This window comes from Mytilus trossulus, unplaced genomic scaffold, assembly GCF_036588685.1.
Source record: "Mytilus trossulus isolate FHL-02 unplaced genomic scaffold, PNRI_Mtr1.1.1.hap1 h1tg000138l__unscaffolded, whole genome shotgun sequence".
NCBI lineage: Eukaryota > Metazoa > Mollusca > Bivalvia > Mytilida > Mytilidae > Mytilus > Mytilus trossulus.
In genome coordinates, this window is record NW_026963302.1 from 1,011,774 (window position 1) to 1,039,244 (window position 27,471).

Consider the following 27,471-nt stretch of genomic DNA (forward strand, 5'->3'; position numbering starts at 1 on the left):
GACAGATGGTTTCAATTATTTTAATGTGTTTTCGACAATGTTTTTGTATAAATGTTTTTGTCCCAGGTTAGGGGAGGGTTGGGATCCCGCTAACATGTTTAACCCCGCCACTTTATTTATGTAGGTGCCTGTCCCAAGTCAGGAGCCTGCAAATTCAGTGGTTGTCGTTTGTTTATGTGTAACATATTTGTTTTTCGTTCATTTTTCTACATTCATAAGGCCGTTAGTTTTCTAGTTTGAATTGTTTTACATTGTCTTATCGGGCCCGTTAAAGCTGACTATGCGGTATGGGCTTTGCTCATTGTTGAAGGCCGTACGGTGACCTATAGTTGTTAATTATTATTTGTGTAGGCGACAATTTCAGATGGTTGTATGTAAATTTTATATGAAGGATGTCTGTTTCTGAATGGTTCAAGTTAGATGTTTTGTGCAGACTCTTTTTTTAATAACACAAAAAAGTAATTTAACGGCGGTCCCTCGCATACTAATTTCCTTTCTGTACTTATTGTGTTTGCTTTGCAAAGTATTACAATGAAGTATATACCAAGCATGACGCAAATGCCAATCTGATCATTTACACTTCTATGACTGAAAATAGAAATACGAAATTCGCGCGTCAGCTCTAAATTTGCTTCGTATTACTTTTACAGATGATTGAAGACATTTTGGTTTTATTATTTTTGTAGATAATGTAAGAATTTAACCAATGTTTAAAAGTAAAAGAGGAGTTTAATTTGCGATGGGTTGTTGTCTAATATTGAAGAATACTTAATTATTTATATTTTCGACCAGATGGGCTTATATTATAGTGTTATTAACTGTCTGTTTCTGTATTGGCACTGGTATATATTCAAGGTTTGCTGTATTGGCCTCGAGACCCGTAGGGTCGAGGGCCAATACAGCTGACCGATAATCTATACCAGTGCCAATACAGAAACAGCCAGTTCATAACACTTTTATTAAATGATTATAAGAGAATTAAAAACCGGAAGTGAACGTCCCGTATTAGCCCATGGGCCAATACAGCTTTTTCTCCGCTTTTTCTGTATTGGTCCTGTTTTTTCCGTTTCTAAACTTTTTAAGACGTTACAAAACATTGCACATCATTTAACCTGTTTATTTTATGACTTTGATTTTAAAAATATTATACAAATGTTTTTATGCATAACGAAACTTCCAAACTTAAGTAATGGCGTAGGAAAATTGAAAACCGGAAGTGAACGTCCTGTATGAGCCCTAGGGCTTGTGAGCCCTAGGGCTAATACGGCTTTTTTCCCGCTTTTGTTTTGTATTGGCCCTGTTCGAAGAGCAGTGGCACGTTTTTAGTATTGCACATGCTGATTTATCCGTATTAGGGCTTATTTGCTCATATCATTTAATAAAACTATATAGACATGAAAATGCATTGCAAAAATTAACACCACACCGTTCATATAGATGACCAGTAGGTGTTCCAACAGACCGTTTACTACATGTATAACAATTTTTATCAAACCCATAAAATTTCAAACATAATATATGGCTTATGAAAAGACTTGTAATGAAAACATAACATTTATTTTGATTGATTCATATGAGAAGTAGATTGTCAAGTGCTGCCTACAAGACTGATTCATAAAAATGTCTGAGAGAAGACGGCTGGCGAACTATTTAAGCGCTTCATCCTCCTCAACTGAATATTCTTTCCATTTTGACATATATCTGATTGAAAGATGCCATTCATATTACGATCACTTATTTCTTTAACATTGGAATGTTGATCATTTCGAGTTTCTTCAGGAGTTTCATTACCCACTGATAATGATCTAAAAAACGGTGGATGAGGTTCAAGATTATCCTGAATTAATTTTGACGTACTTGTCATACTGTCATCGCTTTCACTAACATTGTCATTGATTGGGAGATCACAAACGACTCGGATTTCTAAAGAACCGTCAAATTGTGACGTATTACAGTCATTTTTCTTACTAATAACGTACGGTGGAATATGTTCCGTGATGTTTTCTTTGCACAAAAATCTTTTTATATGTCTTAATATTTTCATTAAACTTGAATGTCGGAGCAGAATATATAACCAAGGATCCAAAATCTGATTTATACCTGCCATCAAAACACCAAACAAGTCAATGGTGTTATTTCTACGTGGGACTATCTGGTTTACCAAAACATTTATCTGAAATTAAAAATAACAAAAATAAACAATTAATAAACAATGGTCGATATTTTTTTATTCAGGAAAAGAATACAGGAAGCTTAAAGTAAAATAAAAACGGAAACGATAAATTAAACATCCCACGTGTTGACAATTTTATAAGAAAATACATTAATAATTTAATGACAGTGCTTTTCTAAATTTTATACCAGAACTACAAATCAAAACATTAGCATGTCTTTTATTGTTGTAATGAAACACTACTGCTTCAGGTTAGGGTGAAGGTTGGTGCCGGTTAAAATGTTTAACCCATTGCATTTGTTTGCACCTGCCCCAAGTCAGGAACCAGTTGTTCAGTGGTTGCCGTTAGTTGGTGTGGTTCATAAGTGTTTCTCGTTTTTTGTATAGATTATATCGTCGGTTTTCCTGTTTGAATAGTAGCCCTTTTTACAAGCTGTTCTGTTAAGCTCGTACTTTAACCTAAAATTGTTAATTTTTTACACTTGTGAGTTGGACGGAGAGTCGTCTCATTTTTGCACTCATACCACATGTTCTTATTTCTTTTTGACAGTTGCTGTTTCTCATCTTTTTGCTTTCTCGGAGGAATATTGTCGAATAGCAGACTTCTTTTTTTTGCGATAAGAATGTATCACTTGCATACATCCAATGAAAATTTTTGTATGTTTATTTTGTTTTAAAATGGAAAAAAAATAAAGCAGTTGTATACGAACCTAAATTCTAGGATATTAAAGTGTTCTTGTAGCCTTATTTTCGAAGGAATCCAATTTATTTTAGATTTTTACATATGTAGGCTGTTCGCTTTCTCCCATATCTATAGACAGTTGCAAAGACCACAGATTTCAATTGCTATTCGCTGACTAATTTTATTCACAGTATACCCTGCATATTCATTAATTGTAATACATAAAACGTTGCACAGATGAATTGGCTTTCAGTAAATGTCCAACTACAATTATTGTTGTGTATGTAGTGTTGATATTTTCAAATGAATTCGTGTAAATAGTTCTATTTTTAAATATTTTTCAGTGTTAAAAATATCTGGAAGTTTTGGATAAACCCCGTTTCTCTTATAATCAGTTTCTCTCCTTTGACAGTTATGATTTTTCTACTCTCTATACGACTATACAAAACTATCATAATTGTCTTACCATACATTTTTTTTAATAACTGGTTTTTCAATTAAGTAGGAGTTGCACACCTATTGCTGGCCCGAGAACACAGTTATTTCGTAGTGCATTTCTTTTAGACAATAAATTCAAATTTAATAAAAATCGCACCTGCTCTATCTCAAAAAGATTTTGACAGTGTGTTGTACTACCAGTAGGACAAAAATATCAAAATTATAGAAACTTGTACCACCTTTAACTCAAAATATTGAGTTGAGTGGGTCTAAAATTAAGTTTGACAGCGTCAGACGTAATAAAATTTGCCCTTTTTGAACTGGACCAAATCACTAATTTACATGAAGATTCAGCACCCAAATGTTTTAAACATGCAATTTCACCCCTTCTTAATATTTCATGCACTAAATATCAAGAAATAAATTGGGAAAGTGTACCAAATTAAAAGCCCAAATTATACATTGTTCACACTTGGGACGGTATTTGTAGACAAAACCAAATGACGATAAGGTAAAGACAACAAAAACCAAAGGGCGATAACTGTTTCCTTGGACCTGCTGTTCAACCTCCGTTTGTATATCCAAAGTGTGGATATAGGATTTGTTTTTAAATCAGATTGGAACTATGATCAGTTATTTATGGGATTTTTTCTATTATATACATGCTAGTTGCCACGAGATTCTGATTTGAATAAATAGTTGTTATTCAAGTTGGAATTTATTGTTTATACCACCCCAACTAAAGTCCATATGACATAGTCAAAAAGTCAAGTACGACAGGTGTATTCAAATTAGATTAGAATTTGTATTTAAATCTGATCATGGTAGAAAAAACTATTCATTATAATAACTGAACATGAGTGCGTCCTTCATGTCTTAAAGTTAAGTATTGATTTTATAATTGATATAGCAGCAAAAAAACCCAACACAATTTAGTTTTTTTGTAAACACTTCAGGATAAATGCCGAAAAGTCATTTGTTTTTGTTTAAAAATATACATGATCATTCGGTAGATAAAATATTCGTTTAGTGACTTGCACTCCGATGGTGATCCAACAAAACAACACTTGAAAGTAATTTTCAACATGCATGCTGATATTTAGACGACGTTTTTCTTCCTATAATAGTAGACCAAGTAATTTAAGATGTTCTTTAATAATTTTTTGACACAAACGACTTGTTTGTTTGATAAACTTTTAAATGTTTTACTAGCATTACCTACAATGCCAATACCATTGCATTTTCTCATATGAGTTTTATTTGGCGTTCTTCTATTTTGTTCTATCTCAGTTGCAATGGTTGGTCCGATTTGAATGCAATAAAACTAATTCCTTAAGGGGAAATAACACTTTTTTTATGGCACATTTTCAGTAAATCCTTTTCACTTAACAAATATTTCTAAAAAAATCTTCTTTCGTTTAACTACCTAGGAAAAACATGAACTAATCACTGACATAAAAAGTATAGTTGCGAAGATATGCTTGAATTTAATTTGGTGTTACATCAAACTAACGCAAACATCCTTCGACCCTTTTTTACTTTCGAAAATGTGAACCCAAAACGGTTAACTGCGGTACAGAAAAAAGGTCATCCCTGGAATCTTCTCATGTCCAGCAGTCTAGTCGTTGCAAAAATTAAATGTACGTTTTAGTGCAACATTTGTCCAATCAAATGAGAAATTTAAATATGATCCAACCTGTCGGTTGAATGCCTTCAATGTCACACTAGAACTTGCAGTACCTTCAATGTCACACTAGAACTTGCAGTACCTTCAATGTCACACTAGAACTTGCAGTACCTTCAATGTCACACTAGAACTTGCAGTACCTTCAATGTCACACTAGAACTTGCAGTACCTTCAATGTCACACTAGAACTTGCAGTACCTTCAATGTCACACTAGAACTTGCAGTACCTTCAATGTCACACTAGAACTTGCAGTACCTTCAATGTCACACTAGAACTTGCAGTACCTTCAATCTCAATTTCAACCCATAATCAACAAACCCAGTTCTCGGAGTCAATCCAAATTTCTCGTCGCCTCTCATCCCATTCGTCTTACCTGTCAGAACCTAAACTAATTGTATTATCTGATAATTTGATCTGAGAATGTATGAAATAATTGCCACTGAACGTATTTAGTAAACAACAATCAATCAATACATTAGAAATATGGGAAGTCAGCTGTGTTAAGTTTCAACACACCGGTCCACTGGTGTTCGCGCCTCTACCACCCAATGTCACGAATGTCGCAGAAGTTTGTGAATAATACGTGTCGTCTCTTACCTCGGACCCTCCAAATTTTCATCCCGTTCGTCCCTTCCATGTCAGAACCTACTCATTGTATTATCTAATGGGTCAATTTGACCTTGAAATGCGTGAAATAATTGCCACTGGACGTAAAGCACTCAATAATCAATCAATTTAATTAAAAATGTGGAAGTTATTTGAGTTAACCGATGTTCGTTCGTCTTTTACAACCCAATGTCACGGATGCAGCATGAGTTGGTATAACACGGGTCTGTCCCTGGCCTCGGACGAGGAAAAAGGTACAATTAGTGCATTATAAGAAAACAAAACCCAAATATATGATATTCGTTTTTTCACTGTTACATTTATAAAACATAAATTTTTCAAACTTTTTGACCCGAATAATGTGATGTTTGCTATTCAAAATGTCCTTAAGTTTAATACATGTGTGTACGGGTATACTTAGACCAACCCGACAACTTTTTATTCAATGACATCACATCACCCTTAACAAACACTAGCTGTTTAACAAGTTGAAAATAACTTTTATCTTATTTTTGTTTTTTTACCTATCGGAATAACATCTCTTTTATCGCCTACATCTCTGTTTGAATTTGAATACTAGTACGCTGTTTATTATTTAGCAGTGTACTGCTAAGGCTAGTATTACATAGATATTTAATTATGTTTATTGACGTTTACAAAATGTTTCCAACAATATCAAATTTTATGGTTTCGCACCGTCAGCTCAGCAGAAATATGTAATGGATATCTGGACATCTTGTTCGATTAATTTCATTAATATTAATTGATTCTCGTGTTGCGTATGCATTGGAGATTGGTTATCATAAAACAAATGTTGAAGTCGAATAGTATTGAACCTTGGTACAAGCTGGATTTTAAAGTGAGGGTTACTATAGAGACAGGGATGATTATTTACTCTTCTAAATGGGAACCAAATATATATTAAAAAAATTGATATGTGGTATGATTGCCAATGATTCACCCAAGTTCCAATGAAGTCCCACTGATGATGTAAGCAATTAAAGGCAACCTTATATTAAGAATGTGAAACATTTCAATTAAGAAAACTTACGGCCTAATTCATAACAATACATCGAAAATCAATTTACGAAAATCAAATATAAGATATGACCTAACGACAACCACTGAACTAAAGGCTCCTGACAAGGGCCAAGTACATACAGAATGCAAACTTTATATAAAAATGACTATAAAATTGATATCCAAATATGTTTTCCAGTACTGATAAGTTTTCTTAAGTGATAATTTTCACCGAGAGAGTACTAATTTGCATAAGAAATAATTTTCTGGAACCAAGATATTAACCAGCATCATAAAATGTGGATACACGACGCAAATAAGTACTATAAATCTATTAAAGACAACCTATGCTGCAGATACGCATGATTTACTCAACATAAGCCTACACCCTGTTTCCCCAAATATTTTGAATTAACCTTGGCTACTTAATTTGATCAATGCAAAGAATGATTAAAAGCTCGGTCTTACAAGCTTCGCAATAAATATTTGAACATTTTTTTTTCTGTTAGCGGTCATAAAGTCGGCAAGTACAGCTATAAGGACATCTCTCTTTTACAGATTATGTAATTTAAAGTGGCTGAGCAATTCTCGAAACAAAGAATTCAGAAGGCCACAATTTCACGTCTCTTTTAAAAAAACATAATTTAGATCATTAGACGTCCTTTTCAATCAACTTTAAATGTATAATCAAGTTGTCCATCCAGATTTTAGATATTTTATCTTTAAAATCTTTGACTTTGACTATGCTGTCAAAACAAAGGTTGAGAGCTAGAACCCCGCTCATGCAAGGTAGACCCAGATCTTATAAGACGTATAGTTAGGCAAATGATTAAATTATGATTATTTAATTAATATTAAGTTGTTAAAAGTTGCTTTTTTATTTTGCTTGCTACTTTCACACTTTTTAGAAGTGGCACCCTTTTCAGTCTACGCCTACGCTTATACTTACATTAATAGGAAGCCAACAAACAGTAAACACGGCAGTTATAGCACACAAGAAGATCACTAAGCTATGTTCAATCTCTCTTTTAATGGAAGTTTTAGATCGTCTGGCTCCGTGTCGTCTGTCAATGGACGGTGAATTTTGGACTATTCTTTTTTGTCTCATTTGAAGCAGTGTCACTACCACAACAATATTACAACACAAGTTTATTATAATCACAAGAATATTAAAAATTGCGAATGTATAAGCATATCCTATATCATTAGTACTCTCCCGATGGTAATTCAGAAAACACCAAGATCCTGGAAATTGTTTCTCGTAACTCCCAAAGCCTAACAATGGCAATGTACAAAAACATATAACAAACAACCACAATCCACCAACTACGAACGCAGCTTTCTTCTTTGTCACTGTTCTTTTGTAGAAATATGTGAATCGCAAAGCCAACACGCGTTCTAATGACATGGTACAAACTAATAATGGCGTCACAACTCCAAAGAATATCATTACGAAAGCATGGTAGAAGCATAAAGGCTTGCCTCCTACCCATTTTAAATTATTAGCATACACTAAAATTGCTATAGGACTAGTTAAGCATATGCCAATTAAATCCGTACATGCTAGTCCTGCCAAAAGAGTATAAAACACTGTCTTCTTAGCTTCATTTGATGACGTGTATAAAACCACAAGTGCTAGTATATTTCCCACAATGCCTGTTGTCATCATTAGAGTAGGGGTGAGAATAGACAGATTCTTAGTTGTGGTACAGTTTGCACATAACGTTCCTAAATCTGTTCGATCTGTCATGTTAATAATTGTTGTCAAATTCAGTAGCGCCATCTTTCAAATCGTCTTTGATGACTGGACCTAAAATTCAAAATGTATAAATGAATTCGACTCATGTTAAAGTTTTATAAAAGTGACTGACAGGTCGCTTTAACAGTTAAATACCTTTATCAATAAAATCAACTAGATTTAAAAAAACGAAGGAAGAAACAAATAATTAAAACAAGCACCAGTATGCCTTTTCTCGTCGCATTATAGAAATGAAAATACAGATCGAACGATTATTTTAATTTAAGTTAGGCCTATTTATTTGCATACAGGTCAACTGTTCAAGTTGAAAACGTTAAATAGAAAGTCATGTATTTGATTTTTTTGTAATTTTCAGACGAATACATGAAATGAATCATACTACGTATAGATAAAAGGCAAAAATTAAATAAACACAAAAATACAGCTATAAATAACGCATAAATTTTAAAGGCAGTGCGATACATTCGAAGGTCATATATTTTTCAGTCATGAATAAGAAAAAAACTTTTACACTTAGCTGAACTTCATCCGTTTTCTCGGTCTTTTTTTCTGGCTTAATCGACCACTTTGTTCTACATTATTTATAAGTTTAACTTAATAATATGTTCCATTAGACGAAGAGGATGCCGTTTCATCTTAAATTGAGATTCCATGCTATTTTAAAGCTTAGACATGTCAGACAGTATACATATATTTCGTATAAAAATGCTTACAGTATCTACGTTTATGTGCTTACCATATTTAAGTTATTAGGTGGGAATAACTGACACTGATGCTTAACTTTCTAATTATATCTAATAATCCATTTCTGTACATAACAACGATCTGACAATCACACCAACACATTTTTTTCAAATTAAAAAGGACAATAAACTGCACATTTTTTCCATGATTGACGTCAGAAATGGTACAGAAAAGTATAATAACAATGTGTAGTACACCATTCCTCTCCAAACCTAACGGCAATTCAAACATTATTATAACACGATTTGTCATTAATCAAAATAATCAAATACTTGACATGAGAAATAAGAGAGTTTGTATTATATTGGAAATTTTATTTACTAACATTGTTCAGCCAATCTCTGGTCACTCGAGAGACCAACAAAGACTCCTATATATTTACAGATAAGGACAGTACAATCAGAAATGGACCCTAACAGCGACATCTGGCCAAATTATTTGAAATATTTTTATAAAAGTCACCGCGACCTTAATTAGTAATTCAGTGTCTTTTGATTATTGGTACCACCTAAGCAGTCCGTTGATAATCTCAATTTTGACAGCGTACATCGTAAGCAATCAAACTCAGGCACTTGTGTCGGACATTTTTTCCTATATATTCTAATATAATTATATAACTTAATAGTTATGTTAAGGTATATAGGGGGGAAATTTGAGACAAGTGCCTGTGCAATCAGAAGTAGTTGCTACTCTGTACTGTAATGCACATATGCATTATTAAACTATAACTGGCTGAATCAAAGGCTTAATAATAATATAAATGCCCTAAATGAACTTAAATCCATTATTAAAGGTTATCATATGATAATCTGACAATTTTGATAATTGAAAAATCATTACTTAATGCATTCATAGTGGAAATTGAGACTCCTCGTTATAAAGATGATTTGTAAATTTTATCCGGTGAATTATTTACTGTCTCTCGCTGATTAAGAACCTGTCAGTAGAGTTCGTCGTTTGCATTACAGGAAAAGCTTGTCACATAAAAAATATGACAAAAATATCGAATATCTGTTGACTAATAATCTGTCGCACGAATGTAATATTCAGTAATAAAGAGAGGCGGATGATTGCCAAATAGAAACATATTGCATTATGAGCAAAATACATACTGTAAATTATATAAGTTTTACAAAGCCTCGGGTATCAAAATGTGAAATACCTCAAAAGAGAAAAGCCTGGGTTTGACAAAAACAAAAATCGAAAATCAATTATAGCAAATAGCGACCTACGGTAACCATTGGAATATAGGGACGGGCACATGTCAAAAATGTTGTGGAGTTCAACGTGTTTGTGTGTGAGCTCAACCCTCCTCTTAATCTGAGACAATGATGCAGGACACATCATACACAATTTAAATATCAATTGGATCAGTAGACCGATACTGTAAGCACAAAAACAAATAACATACAAAGAACCGATTAAAGGGTACTCATAGTTACTGAAAGATAGTTTTATTATTTTAATACGCTACTAAAGAAATATCTCTGAAGATTAAAAAATACAACCCCAACATAAATATTTTTTTCATCTAATTTCTCTCCGGGGGGTTTGAATTTCTCATTTATCATAAACTGGCAAGTATGGAAACTACTCTAATCATAAATTTGAACTTTATCTCACACATATAAATTACTAGTAGGTAATTTCGTAGTGGACTTACAAATATCTACTGTGGCTTCATAATTGTTATTCGTGGATTGTTAATTTTCGTGGCTATCGCGGTTAAAGGCTATTAAACGAATTATAAATTTCCCTGAACTTATATGCAATCTTTAGCGAAACCACGAAATCAAACATAAAAAAAATAATTGGAACCCACGGAAATTAATGTGCGGTTAACCGAAATTACTTGTTTATTTTTTGTCCTTATGGGTTCTTATGTTAAGTAATCTAGGAACTAGGAAAGTTTTGTTATCACAAAATATTCGATACCCCAGATTGTTATATGCATGCGAGGTAAAAATAAAATAAAATACGACGTTCGTTTTTGTGAGATTCATACAACATGAGTCGTTAACAAGATAACTTTTGTTCTTTTTCAATAGCTGTTGCTAAATTTGTTGCTAAAGGATCGCGCCAGTCATTAACAGTAACAACTCACTGACTGTAATAAGCTTAGGACACCCCGCTCCCCAGACAGAAACCATTATCCAGTGAAGTCATAAAGAATGATCTTTGTTTACCTAGGCTAGATAGTTTGTTTTATCATTAAGAAACTATCAATGCATTCTAATGGCAATACAAAAAATGCTACACCCTCTTATGATTAAATTGTCGAGAACTATTCGACAAGATTTAAAACGTGTATCGTCTTAAACAGAGCGTGTACATTGTAGCAATTTGAAATAAATGTTCATAGCATTTTAATGGATTAACAAATAAACAAAGACGCAAATAAATTGTAAAATTTGAATGAATCTTACTATACCTATCGGTGTGCTCCAATCTATTAATTATAATACCCATTTTCTATATTCCATGTTTCCCACAAGAACACACTTTGGTCAACATTTTTTCGTAACTACTAAAACTCTGACAAAAAAGGCGTTTATTGATAGTTTTAGTAAAAGTATTTCAACGTACCTTGCTTGAGTAAATCCAACAAAAATAACTCCGTTACAAATTAACTTTTTATCGTTATGTTATTTGCCTATCAAATTTGACGATCTACGCGATTACCATATGATGTTATGTTGACTGAAATTGATTTTCCATAACATCGAAAGTTTTCTGTTTATATTCCCCCTAGATCAAACATCTGTAAAAAGCTTTTGATGGAAACTTCTACACACTTAGTTTGAACGACTACAGTACTTAATACATAAATTACAAATTAACCACAAATTTCCGTGTTATCAAAGTAGCTACACAACTATCACTACGCTTTTTAAACTTGTAATAGGTCATATGATTTATTTCTTTTTACATTGATGATTAAATTAAACTTATATTTGTCTATCAATTATGATGGGATTTGACTTCGATTACAAATCGCATCCAAACTCATCATTTTGCCAAAACAAAATCAAGAATGCTGGTATACGATGGAATGCTTGAATTTATAATCCCCTCACTGTACTATGGAATGACCAGTCGCAATTAATAAAACCACTGTTAGAAACTAAAGGCAGTACACAATTCGAAAGTATCACTGTTCCTGACATAACTTGTCTTCTGTTGCAATAAATCTCATTGAAGTAAATTAGATCCGTTATATAATCATTAAATACATTCAAACTATTTAATTTATGTGTATTATATAATAATTAATTCAAATAAAATCCATCATATGATCATTTAAATAAATTAAATTTTATTAACGCGTACAGTAATTTGAAGAAGACAGAAAGTATGCACACAGCTATGCAGCTATAGCTTCTATTACAAAATAAAAACGTACACCAATTATGACCAAGAAACACTGAAACGCGTATAGAAATGAAAATGAATATATATATTTGATCTTCTCACAAGTTAAATTAAACACTTAAAAAGTACAAGCGACCACAAGAACACTTGTACTTAAATCCTACTGAAAAGGGCGGCGAATTACTTCCTGATATCGATATGTGACAAGAGATTACTTTTCATATCCAATAGTTCATTGTCTATATTCAATGGCTAATTTTCTTATTCTTGGTGCCAAAAGGCTGCACTTGTATATATAGTCAAAATTTGGTTTATGCAGTTCCCCTTTGGTTTAATTAGAGAGTGTTTCCTCTCAAATTATAATGATAACGTCTAGCTTTCAATGCATGATGTCATTTATCATGGATAATCATCATCATCAAATGTTAAAAAAATACATATGACTTTTTTTTAGCTGTCTAACATTAATATTCTGGTTGCTTCGGAATATTGGAATATTCTTTTATTTGTAATTTCATTTTTTTTACATTTGTCTTTTATCACTTTTAATATTTTATATGTTTTGTCGGCCACAAAGACCGTAACAATTTTCGATCGCATGCCAAATTGATATCAACTTGGACAACATACGGTCTTAATATATCGTGATAACAGACATTAATCATGTCTTTTGACATTCCGAATAAGGGTTTAAGCTCGCAGTCAGTAACCGTAAGCACAGCTTTGATGTACTAATCTTTCAAACGCTAAAGTGATGTTTTTTTCACACTTGAAGTGTGTCGTCCCTCATCCGTCGTAGTTGTTAAACTTTCAAAGATGGCCGCCATGGCTACAAATCTAATCATGATTAGGGGTAAAATGCAAGTATTGTCCAATTGTCTTGAAAACTGTAATTTGAGGACTTTCACCAATTTTTTTTTTTTACTTTTATATTAAAAACTTTTTAAGCAAAAATGATCAGCTAGAAAAGAGCTATAATATATTAAAATAAAAATGAAAACTCACTCACCATAGGACTAATATAGTATTCGAAATTAAATGGCGATTTTTAACCATTTTTGTATTTTTAGCTGTAATCTTACAAAACTATGATAAAAGATGAATCGTATACGTCGACTCCTTAATATTTCAGTTATTATAAAATTTTTTACGACTTCTACTCAAAGTTTGGTTTTGGAGAAAAAGTAGTAGGATTTTTTTTTAACATAAGATGTTCAATAAAATGACAGAAATCGTTAAATTACTTCCCATATGAATAATTATCCTTAAATTGCGATTTTATCTAATTATTTTTGAAACATAATCTTGAAAACTGCCATAGGAAGACTGAAACTTTGAACAGCTAAAATGTTATATAAGAAAAGCTCTTCAAATAAGTCAGCATGTCCAAATTGTTATTTGACTCCAGATATGTGTTATAACCTTCAGTGACTACTTCCACCTATGTTTTATGAAATAAATAATTACACGAAATATGGTCCACACAGTTTATTAAAAATATTCATCATTGTGTTATGGCAATTCACAATAATTTTACTATAACAACTAAATTTGACTTAACAAATGCAGGTGAGCAATACAGGCTCCTTGGAGCCTCTGTTAATAATCTCTTAAGTAAATTAATGTTTCGGAACCTAGTACTCTGCATTTTGTTGAATGGTTTGTTTGTACTAAACCTTTGAATAAATGAGGTTATAAAGCTCGTAAATCGATAGAATTTCAATTGTTAATGGTGATTGTCGTTGTAACATTTATTTTGTACTACCTTTAAATGTAAGAGTTAGGGGTTTTAAAATAACATAGATTTGTATGATTCACTTTGAAATGCTAGCTCTGTATTGGCTGAGACGACGGTAACATTTTATAAAACCACGGCTCATTGGGAAGTCAAATTTTTAGTGTAAGCTTGAAGCAATAACAAATTACTGAAAAAGAAAAATATTTATAATTTAAAGACCATAAGTGCAGAAAATTGTATATAGATTCTACCACTGTGTTGAGTGTGATACGATATTTCTCCACTCGAGACGGTTAAATTTTCAACGTTGAAACGCGAGGCGAGTTTTAAATATTTAAATGAAACTGTCTGAAGTGGAGGACTATCTTATTGCACGAGATGCAGATGTAGATTCAATTTTCTGCACTTATGGTCTATAAATTATAAATGTTTGTCAGATTTGATCTGTAATCATTAGGAAGTAACGATTTCCAAGGTAAGCATATCAACGAAAACAAGTCCAATAGGATTTTTTCTACATTATTTATTTTTCTCATGTAACGAACAAACAGTAATCAAATTCGAAGCAACTGAAATATACCGATGTTCAAGATCTCCTTAATCCAGTAAGAAGATACATATCAAGGATTAAACAAAACATTTTCTGCGAAAATTAGTTTAGCAATCGAACAGCTGATTAGAAAACCACTAAAAGATTAAACGATTTAACCGCTATTGATCCTTAACTTTTCTCAAGCATTAGAAACAAACTTTTGACAGAAATTGTGTAAATTAGGCTGACAGATACAGATCTGGCTATTTTTTCTGAACAAGGCCGACGCAACCCCAGATGAAAAGCTTGCATGTTTCATTCCATGAGAAAAGATATCAACCAAAAACAAGTCCAAAAGGATTTTTTTCTAAATTATGTATTTCTCTCAAATAACGCACGCACAGTAATCAAATTCGAAGCAACTGCAATTACCGATGTTCAAAATCTCCTAAATCCATTAAAAAGATACATATCAAGGTTAAAACAAAAACTGTAGAAATTAGTTAGCATTGAACAGCTGATTATAAAACCACTAAAATATTAAGTGATGTAACCACTATTGATCCTTAACTTTTCCCAAGCTTTAAAAGCAAAGTTTAGTCAGAAATCGTGTAATTTAGACTGACAGTTACAGATACAGCTAATCTTTTCTCAACAAGGCCGATGCAACCACAGAACCACAGAACCACAGATGCATATGTTGCATGTTTTTTCTCCGTAAGAAAGAGATTAATATTGGGAAGCTTTCATTATAAATAACAGAAATAAAGCAAGTACCAGCGCATTTATTTTACGTTCGGTTTACTGTATAATCAACAGAGTTAATGATAACATTGAAAAGATATGCTATAATAGAACCAAGGAAGTGTCTATATCAGTCCCATGATATAACCATGGACATAAAATAAATACGTTCATGACATAACTAACAGTTTTTTTTATTAAAATCAACCGACTTTTTAAACAAAACCGAACCGTTGTTACCAGAAACATTTTAACTTTTTAGGCTTCGTGACTAGTAAAGACAAAAGGAGTAATTCAAACTTAAAATTCCCCCGCGTTTCAACATTATAAATCTGTTATATTGAATTTATTAGCAATGAATATTGATAAACTGTACAATGCATCTGGGATATAATGAAACATCTGAACAATGATTATTTCTCGTTAATATGTTTTTTTGATGGGTCTAGATTGAAGTGTTATTGTAATTATAGTAAAACTATTAACGCGATGTAGCCACATAAAAAAAACTCTTCAGGAGCTACGGGAGAAAAAGATATAAATGTTTATAGAACGTATTTCTATTCATGACATTTTGGTAAATAATAAGCATCTGGTTTGGTAGCAGCAGATTTTTATTAATAACAAAAGTGCATGTTATAAATCACATGCAGCTTCTCCCATTAGTGTATATAAACGAGTCATCCAGTGAAATGCAATGGAGTAGCCCGGAGCGGAATCATAAAATATGATTGTTTTCGCACAGGATAGCCTATCATATATACAATTTTGTTTTTAACAGAAAATAGCATTTATCGCCCCTGCTTGTTGGGAAAAAACCTTTGACATCTATTGAAAAATTAAGGTTTTGTTGATTTTTCGATGTTTCAATACCACTGGAAGCTGTATGGGAAATGCCTTTTCTTAAAATTATACTCCTGCGAGTAGAATCCCATTACAACAATAATTTGTTTATTTCTGTGACAAAATACAACAATTATCGAAATCTGAAACGCGAAAATATCGTAGACTTTTTAAATTGAATTGGATATATATCATTCTCAGCCTTTTATTTTACAATTCCAAGACTTTATTTACAAAGCATCGATTTTAAGTTTAGTCGAGTTAGAATGATATACAGTTTTGAAGCGCTCGACTCGAGAGGATTTTCAGATTTCCTGTCGAAGCCTATCCGTTTTCCTCGCGACTGAAAGTAAAGTTTAACAGTTATAAGTCAATCAACCATAAGATTTTGATAATGGGTCAAACACGAAATCATAGAAGGCTTATGTATGTTTTATCTACAAACTATTGTACAAATAACAGGTATAAACTGAACACATTTTTTGGGGAACTTGAACAGAAAAAGGTCTCCTGTTTTCCTGTTCTAATCTTGGACGAACGACAATGATCATAACGTACATGGTAATTTTGGGGTTCTCTCAGAGGTCCGCCATTATCATGTCTCGATTTATTTAAATTGTAAAAAGATAGGACAATTTGAATAATAATGGCTACACATAATAGTGCCAGACAACAGTATAAATGTATACTTTAATTGTTATTGAGGGATCATATCACATGTGACAGATCCCGAAAAGCCAAATAAAAAGAGATGAACGATACCATAGAGACATTCAATTTTATAAGTCGAAATCAAACTGACAAAGCCATAACAAAACTTGAATAATAAATTGTTTAATTTCATATTGGTTAAACAAAACTGCATATTCACCTCAACAAAAATGATTTTCGCTGTCCTAAACATGACGTGCTTTTAAAAGTACTATTATTGTGGTAAAATGAAAGGCCAAAGATCAATCGGGTTTTGGTTGATAATTGTCATTTATGTAAATGGATTTTTACTGTCGGAATATGAATTAAAACAATAACTGTCTCTTGTTTCGTTGACCACATGTAAATATTAGTTTAAACCGCACATTTACCTCATAAAAGTATTATATAATAGTTACATGTATAGTGTCTACGGTTTTAATGGTTATAGCAGTAATAACGAGATTTATGCAGAAGTGGAAGGATAGTGATTTTGAACAAATATTCCGGTTCATGTTTGTAATATCTTTGATAGTCTAGATGAGTTTTGTTTACGCCTGTCCCAAGTCAGGAGCCTCTGGCCTTTGTTTAAAAGATTTGTATGATTTTTTTTAATAGTTCCTTTATTTGTGTCGGATTTTAGTGTGAAGTCCGTTTTCACTGAACTAGAACATTTTTGTTGAGGGGCCAGAGAAAGCCTGTATCCTAGTGCGGAATTTTCTCGCTGTGTTGAAGACCAATGGTACCCATTGTAGCCTCGGGCTGTCTTGCTTTTTTTTTCGGGTTGCTGTCTCCTTGACACATTCCTTATTTCTTTTCTCAATTTGAGATATCTGTTACATTTTTGGCGACCTTTATAGACGAAGGGTGATTCATAGCTTATCATATTATAAAGACATTTGTCTTATCATTGTATACCGTACGTTCAACTTTACATCTTTTTTTTTATGTTTGTTTTGTATTTCCTTTAGAATTGAGTGACGTTGTTGTCTCGGTGACGTATATATCCCACATTTGTTTTACCTTTCGTTGTGTTAAAATAGGACGAAGTGACGTGTAACCAAGACAAGCCGATTTGACCTCTTCATGATATCATACTAGCTTCCTTGAACAAATTGTACCGAGGATTTCTTTAATTTAAGTGTTAGAATACACTAATTCATTACTACAAATACAAGGGACGTAACGTTAAGTAAGAGTGAGACAGCAAACCAACAACACATATTAACCAAACATTTAAACTATAGAATTGAAACTTCTTTGCATAGTTATAAGACGATGTTGTATGAGTGACAATGAGACAACTATTCATCGAACACACATGCAATTTATAAAAGTAAACCATTATAGGTCAAAGTACGGTCTTCAACACGGAGCCTTGGTTCCTACGGACAGAAAGCTATACAGGGCCCAAGAAATGACTCGTGTAAAATCATTCAAACAGGAAAACCAACATGCATGTAAATACAAAGGAAACATTAAAACTATTCAAAAACTTACCTGCCATTAAGGTATTCATGGTTGTTATGTTATTACTGGGTGCAGCAAGAACATGACCGGTGCATTGTACTATCTCTTAGTTTTTAAAAACTTGTTCTAGATGTTAAACTCCTTTAAAAAACACACGTCGAGGAATACATCTTGACATGAAGACCTGACAAGTGTAGTTGACAAATTGACAGTAGGATTGGGGTTGTTTGTATTAAATTATCAAATCAGTTTATTTATCTCTCACATTTAACATAATCAAATCTCAATTATAATCCCCATACCACGTCAGTTAGGTAATGTGTTTGTTAATCCAAACTACAAATATTTGATCTTTCATTTGAAAACAAAAACAACGTTGAATATAGTCAAGTATAAAATAGAACTCCATTTCTTTGTATGCTTCAAATTATTGATCATGATCGGGTAGATCAAACAGTTTTCTTTCCCCCAACGTAAGCAGTTACTTAAGTGCTGGAGTTATTCGATTTTTTCAGAAACTTATATATACTGTCATTTATAAGTTCACTGTGACCTATCACAAAGGTCTTCAACGATTGGCATCGCAAATGTTGCCCGTATCACACCGGTCAAACGATATATGAAGTTTGTAAATCGATTTTATAAACCTGTTCGTATGTAAAACACATGTGGTCACATGGGAGATTGGTCCGTTTACTGAGTAAATTGTTTTTTTCGTTAAGGGCACTTTTTCATCGAAAAATAGATTTTAAAAGATAACTATATCCTTCATAATAGTCTACTAATAGCATTTATTATTATATGAAGATTAATTATGTTAATCAAGTATATGTCCTGCAAAATCATAATTAACTACACATCTAAAGCATTACAGAAAGTCCAGTTTCTACAAATTCAAAAGAGGCAATTTCATTCCATAAAAACGTATTTATTTGCCCTACTTTTTTCTCAAAGTAGAAAGTACATCAACACTCAAGATTGACATGTTCTTGCTTTTATGTCTTTCGTCAATTTAATAAGGAAATGGATGTTATATACATGCTTTATTCTTGCGGGAGAACATCGTCTATATATATATTAGTTGTATTTGGCTTTGAACTACCTACCTACAGTAACTGCGAGTACTCTTAGATCAGTACATTGTGTCTCTTATCTTTTTGTTATTTTTCTATTTGCATGTCGAAAGTCAGGAACAAATAATTCAGTGGTTGTCGTTGCTTTCTGTTAAGATTCAATCTTTTATTGTCTTGACATAAATCCGGCTGTGGGCTTCCTCGTTTAAATTGTTTCACATTTTGACATGCCTGGGCCTTTTATAGTTTACTATACGGTATGGGTTTCAATTTGCTTGAAGACCTTTCGGTGACATGCAGTGGTTTGAATGCACGTCATTTTGACTCTCGTGAATATTTGTCTTATTTACAGGCCTATCACATCTCATTTTCTGTATTTATAACAATTCTTTTTAAATTTCTTTATACAGTACAATAAACGGACTATATTACTACATTTATAACGGCCTTTAAACAACATAAACGGAATCGTCGTCAATAAACCGTGAAATGAGCGTGTACTGTTATTTTGCTTTTCTGATGGTCACACGAAATAATAGATATGTTTCATGTTCCAGATCCACTTGAATCTGAACTGGTATAGTTCAAAGTTACTTACTTTTAATCATGATTACAATCATAACAGAAGTCCTATTGACAAGTTCTCGTATCGACAGAACCAATAATATGTCCTGAATCCGTTAGAATGATTTGTCACTATAGGTACAGGGCACCATCATCATTATCACGGGGTCCGCTCGACAGTCCGACGGTTCGATAGTCCGACGGTTCAATAGTCCGACGGTTCGATAATCCGACAGTTCGATAGTCCGACGGTTCTATAGTCCGACGGTTCGATAGTCCGACATATCACACCGGATATGATTTAAATAGGTTACACTACAGACTACTTACACGAAAAGAAAAAGAAAATGGCGAAATCTAGAAGCACGGATGATGAGACTGAAAGAGGAATATAATAATGGAACGAGAAATTTAGACCAATACTGGAACGCAGTGTGCTTTGGAGTGGTTCAGTTTTGACACGTTGTTGTATTTTCTTTAAACATTGTGTAATTTTAAAAGTGAACTTTTTGATAAAACTATTTAGTTATGAAAACTACTGAATTTTTGCTGACAATTTGTGATATTTTTCAAAGATACTAGTAAGTTTTGCATGAAAATATTTGATTAATGAAATGCATCACCAACAAATGCAAAAAAAAGCACAAACGGATTAGTAACACATTCTTCTTCTAATGCAAATACTAGAACTAAATGCCGTTACCCCCCCCCCCCCCCCAAAAAAAAAAATGCAAAATTAAAGAACAAAAGAAATGTTTGCGATAACGCTATACCACTTACACCAAGAAACGGACTCATGGTACTGTGTTTATTTATTGTGTAATTTTTATCAAATTATTTGATATAATTATAATTGTTAAATGTTTATTTGGCCTATATCAATTTGATGATTTTTGGTCGTTTTTAACGGATTTTTGGTCGTTTTCAACTGTTTGTTATCGTGCTGTATACCACCACTGTCTAAGGGAATCTTGGATCCAGAAAAAATGTTTAACCCGGCTGTGGTTTTTGTTTGTTGCTGTATATTCACGCTTGTTTTTCTTTCATTGGTTTTCTCATCTGAATTGTTTTATACTGGTCATACTGGTAATTAAGGGGCCCTTTATGAAGCCCCCAATTGCTTTATAGTGTTATCCGATTCTCCAAGTTGAAGATCATACAGTAACCTAGCTATAATTGCTTACTTTAACGACATGTGGTCTTGGATGGAGAGTTGTGTCGTTGGCAATCACAAACACATGGTCTTATTTTAATATGAAGCGTAAACCTTGAAAATTAGTGAGCAATATTAATGAATAACAACTGAGTAAGTAAGGAATCACAAGAATATACAAAGAAATTATTTTTTAGTCCGACAAAACGTGTAATTTAACTTGGGTGTTGTATCATACAGGTACCACTGGATCGAATATTGCATACGCACCCATATCGTGTTTGCAGTAATAAATCACTTGGAGAGATGTCTTGAGCATCTAAGAAAAAACAATCATAAAAATGAAATAGCAATTCATAAAAGAGAGGCGAAGGATACCAGAGGGACATTCAAACTAATAAGTCAAAAATAAACTGACAACGCCATGGCTACAAAAAAAACCCAGACAAATAGACAAACAATAGTACATAAAGCACAACATAGAATACTGAAAACTGAAGACTTGAGAAACACGAACGCCGCCAAAAACCGGAGTGATCATATTAGATGTGCTCCGGAAGGGTAAGCACCTGCATATACATCAATCAACTTTGACCAAATAGAATGATCATAAACAATACGTCTCGCACAGGTTTATACTGAAACATTTATAGCTAAGCTAAATTTGGATGGTACTAATAATATTGATAAATAAACAATGAATTTCCCTCAAATGTAGGAGCTTTTATAAGCTCCCGCAGGAAGCTATTTTGGTAGAATTGTCGATTTGTGCCATTGTGCTTATAGTAAGATGATTTCTTCAAATAGGAGTAGAAATCTAACTTCCGGTTTGTGTTAAGACACAGAAGGCTTAATATAAGTTTGTTCGTTCGACCTAAGGTCCGTCTTCTCGTCACTGGGTCCGTTCACAGCTGTCTTATCGGAATTTTTTTTTAACAATCAAAAGTCTCGTGGTTCAGAATGGGGCCCGTTCAGAATTGATAGTAAAAAAGATCCGATTAAAAACGTCAAATGAAGACGATATATACCTACGAAGGTTTATTTAATAGGACTAGAGGATTCGGAACGTCGAACATACCTATAGCTGTAAATGTTTTTGAAATATAAAATGTACCCTGTGTTTAATAAGCATCTTTCTTTATTTAACGCTTTGAACAACTAATTCGCGAATGTGGTGTAATTAAGCGACTTTCTCTTCCAAAACAAGTCGATCTTTATTGTATACGGTCTTTCTTAGGGGCTAAGAAGTCCATATCGGGATACACCAACGACCTGAAAGTGGACATGAAATGACCTGGGCCCGTATATGTGTCGATATATTAAAACTAAAATAACTTTTTAATTCTTCAATGGATTTCCTAAATTTTTTAGTTTAATGAAGGGACCATTTTCAGGTCTGTAGTGTAACCTATTTATATCATATCCGGTGTGATATGTCGGACTATCGAACCGTCGGACTATAGAACCGTCGGACTATCGAACCGTCGGACCATCGAGCTGTCGGACCATCGAACCGTCGGACCATTGAGCTGTCGGACTATCACTACGGCCCCCATTATCACAGATTTGTTAGTTATCAACATACTCAACAGATGGTTAACTTCAGTGTTAATTATGATCCATTTCACAAAGATAAAATTCCAACTAAATGTACATCTTATGAGCTTATTAACTTGTGTAAACAATAGTAAATTAAAGAGTAACATCCTTGTTAATTGATTTTATAAACCTGTTCGTATTTTAAACACAGGTAAATGATGATAATGAAATGCATGTTAAAATTTATACAGTGGACAGAGTTATACAGCCTAAGGGTGACAAGGATAGGAAATAATAAATGTGAAACTTCAAGGTGTTTCCCACTGTCATGACTATGTTGATCTGGATAATTTTGGAAAAATCCCTCCAAAAGAATTGGCGATTGGCTGTCATAGTCATGACTAGAGATAAGCAAGTCGAATAAAGGTGGTGATTCAACCAGTTTTGTTTCCAGCGCCTAACCTCCTACTTAAATGACATTGCTTCAGTTTCAATTATCAATTAGCGGTATGCACCTTGGATCCAATAACCACAATAAGACATGATTGTGTTATTATACACCAAACACAATCAAATTGATATATTTTACCAAGAGAAGCTTTAAGTGCCTCGCATGTTTACAGTTTTACACGTCCGAATCTTGATGATACCGCAAATTCCTACTATCCCATATAGTCAAACTGACCTCCAATCAAGAGAAGCTGAAATGGATTTGTGCATTAAAAGATCCTACCACATTCACCAACTTGTTGAAATAACTCATTTATTCATTTCGTACGTGATAGTGTATTTTTACACCTTGAAGTGACGTCACTCTGACAACGAAAATCGTGAATGGTTTTGTGCTTCATTATAGTATGGTATACTCATACATCTAATCAGTTCGGATGTGGATACGTTTTTATATATCCTTCTCTCAACCAGAGAAGCTGCAACAGTTTTAACGTAAAAAGATCATGACATGGTTCAGATCACTTCAACCAGTTCAAACGTCGCTACGTATTTATACACCCTACTCTTCCTAAAATATTTCCCTCTTAAAGTGAAACTGCTACGGCTTTGTGTGTCAAAAGAGCATGACATGTTCAACAGTTTATTATCAGTTTGGACGTGACAACGCATTGATAAATCCTTCTCAGCCAAAATTCCCCCCATCACGATGAAGAGGAGCTGCAATGGCTTTTCACGACTGTCATACAAGTGGGAGGTTACACTAGCTCTAAACCAGGTATATGGCAGTTGTTATCCATTCGTTTTATATGTTTCAGCTTTTCGTCTTGCCATCTGATTAGGGACTTTTCGTTTTCAATTTTCCGCAGAGCTCGGTATGGTTCCGATCAATTCGAACGTTACTACGTAATAACACACCCTTCTCAGCAAAACATTCCCCTCCAAACTGTAATGAGCGTTTGCGATCAGAGAGCATGGTATATATTTATTATAACTTAACAGATCAGTTGTGATATTGTCCAAGCATATTTGAAGTGCTAGCTGAATGATCCAAAAGACAAAAGGGTTCCTAATATGAAATTCAATGTTAATCCAGATTAGCACTTCGAACGCACGAAACTTATAAAGCGTTGTTTTCAACTGCAAATTCACATAAATATGACATTCAAAAGACCATTTTTGGAAGTCCCGCAATACACATTTATTGTGTATGTGTGTGTGAATTTTCTTGTGGTCCTTGATTACCTCTTGTTTACTAACTTTTACTGTAATGACACTATTTGCATTTTCTTAAAGTGTCATATTTAATTGATATATAGTATGTATTACTGTTATCAGATACTACACATGTTGCAAGTATTTGAATTGCGATCAAATTTACCGATAACGGTTCAAATGAAACATTTAAGAAATCGGGCAAATAAACAAATGTACTGAATAATAAAAAGACAACAATCTGAGGATCAAATAACGATTAAACAACTCATTTGCTAGTAAACAAAATTATGCCACTTTTTTTCTTTTTTTCTTCTTTTTTTATCACGTACTACTTGAGCAAAGTTGCTAAGTAATGTTGCTTATCCTCTCTTGTTTTGTTTAACATGAAGCATAACTTAACACAAGCATGAATATTACCTAATTAACAAAACCATTAAAGCAAATAAAAAAATATATGAGAATTTATTTTCTCCTTCTAACTTAACAAACCAAACTGTAAAAAAGACGTCAGACAAGACATTCCCTACTTTTATTGAACACGACGATGTCCATTATGAACGTTTTTCTTCGATCAATTTGTACAAATTATTTTAGGAAATAATAAGGATATCTCCATTAATGCCTGCCAAAAAACCCGGTTAAATGCGTTTCCTGTACAACATTTCTATGACTGAGTATGGTTTACTTAAATTTATGTTTTAATTAGATTATGTAAAGACGAAATTATAGACGAATTGCTTTAAACATACAACATATAAGTGCTATAACTAGGATTTTACTTTTTATCGTTTGTGTTGTAAACAACTTAAATGTAAATAACATCTGTGTTATTGATTCATTCTTGATTTATTCAAGTTTGAGGGACCATCATGATGGACATGTCTCCTATGATAATAAATTCAATTGATATTCTTTTAAAAATGACCTTTCTTTTAGAAATTTTGTTGATGCATCTATATAGTATGACAAAATATCGCATTAGCCACAGCCGTTACTTGTTATTTGTTTTAAACGATAAACATTTTTCATTGAATTATTATTTCGTAGTAATGATTTGTTGTTATGTTTATATGAAAATAAGAAGATGTGGTACGACCTCCAATGAGACATCCATATATATCAAATTGAGTGGATCTAATCAATACTAGGAAATCGTACGTCGTAAAGTCGGCTATAAAAGGCCCAAACATGAAAAATGTAAAACAACTCCATTGAGAAAAAGAACAGTTTAACCAAACGATATACGAAAACAAATATGACAGACCAAAGACAATCATCGAAATACAGGTTTCTGTTTTGTGAAGGCACATTGATAATGCCAATCGTTAACTAGGTTTTTTTTTTGAAGGGACGTATAATGGTATACAAATGTCTGGCGTCCGTCCGTCCGTCTGTACGGCGTAAACATGTCGCATCGTAACTTGGGAATGACTCATCCAAATTTCTTCAAACTTAATACAGTTGTTCCTTATGATGGTCAAACGAACTGTATACTTTTTAATGAAAACAAGATTAAAACTTTATGAGTTACGAGACTTTGTAACTAAAACAGGCGGGTGGTTTTTTTTCACATGTCGCACTGTATCTCAAAAACAATTTATGATAATTGCCTAAAACTTTACACGCTTCTTAGTTATATTATTTGATTCTTTTATCCCTTATTTGTATCAGAGAAGTTTGTTGAACAAAGTAAAAACATTATACATTTCTTGTGTCCGAAGGCTTTTTCTTAATTCACCTTTATAAGGAACGCTCTTACCCAAACATTTGAAAACCAGGGATGCGTAAATGCGCTAAATCATTAGGCAATATGTTAGCAAAAGGAGTTGAACAGAATAGCCAAATATCATCTGAAGAAGTTGGTTATCTTTATTAGAATAGTATCGTAATTTATGAACGGTGCATTCAAAATCTGTATATGTTAATAATTATGTCAGTACTGAAGCGGTGACTAATGTGCTAATAATTCCACCGGGGATCAACAGTCCACTAGCAGCGGTATGAACCCAGTCGTAGAAAATGAAATTTCAAGTAAAATAACAAAAATACTGAACTCCCCACCAGCAGCGGTACAAACCCAGTGCTAGAAAATGAAACGAGAAATAAAATAACAAATAGGAAAGTCCTTTATCAAATGGCAATATCAAAAGCTCAAAAACAGTCGAACGGAATGAAAACAACTATTATGTTTTGACTTCGTACAGTAATTCATTTTTTAGAAAACTAGTAGTTAGGTTTTATAGCTAGCTAAACTTCTCACTAGTATATCATATTTTTATAGTTACGGTATATAGAATGTCTTTCTGTGATGTTCTTGGTTAACAACGGGACCGTTAAACGCTAAACATTTGAAACCCAGCTTGGGGTGCGTTAATATGCCAAGTCGTCAGACGCATTATCACCAAAAAGGTTGTAAAAATTGTCTGAGAGCGTAGGTACCTATTTTTTGAGTTATTTCTTATTTTATATGGGGAATTTTAAATACTAATATGTCAAAAATTATGTTAGTACCGAAACACTATCAAATGTACAAAAGGTAAAAAGGATGTAAAATCAACAACTGGTAATTGATTTGCAAATAAATTTTGCTTTTATTTCACAAAATTGAGGAAGAAAATTCAAAACGTTTTGTCCGAATGCATGGTTCCCAAGTCAAACGTTCTTTGATAATCCCCAGGTTTGGATAGTGAACATGATTTTGCTACTCTACATTTACTTCATACAAACTTCAAATTGACTTAGAAAACAATTTTGGTCAATTGTAATCTGAAAAGACAAAGCCAATTACAAAAGCATAGTGGAATAAATCTTTTGGGGTACAATTTCATTTGGCAACCCTGTTATATAATGTTACTTACCTATAATCCAATACGCGTTTAATGTGCCTATCTCCTCCATTTTGATGATATTGATTATTTATGCCTCAAATTTATTTTTATTTTTATCAAAAGTCGTTTTCCTGTACTCCATTATAG

The 27,471-nt window shown here is 33.0% G+C and overlaps 1 protein-coding gene across 4 annotated transcripts; it reads right to left on the reverse strand.

Annotated features, from left to right (window-relative positions):
* Positions 1-1,541: 1,541 nt before the first annotated feature.
* On the reverse strand, positions 1,542-27,471 carry LOC134700349 (prostaglandin E2 receptor EP4 subtype-like). Of its 4 annotated transcripts, none has more exons than XM_063561707.1 (3): positions 27,355-27,471; positions 7,557-8,417; positions 1,542-2,173 (listed from the first exon to the last, which is right to left on the reverse strand). In XM_063561707.1, the coding sequence occupies exons 2-3, from the start codon at positions 8,388-8,390 to the stop codon at positions 1,613-1,615; spliced, it is 1,395 nt and encodes a 464-aa protein (XP_063417777.1). In that variant the 5' UTR covers positions 8,391-8,417; positions 27,355-27,471; the 3' UTR covers positions 1,542-1,612. The 4 variants fall into 4 exon arrangements, with proteins under 4 accessions (XP_063417777.1, XP_063417778.1, XP_063417776.1 ...); XM_063561708.1 differs by lacking the exon at positions 27,355-27,471 and adding an exon at positions 20,171-20,273; XM_063561706.1 differs by lacking the exon at positions 27,355-27,471 and adding an exon at positions 11,697-11,914.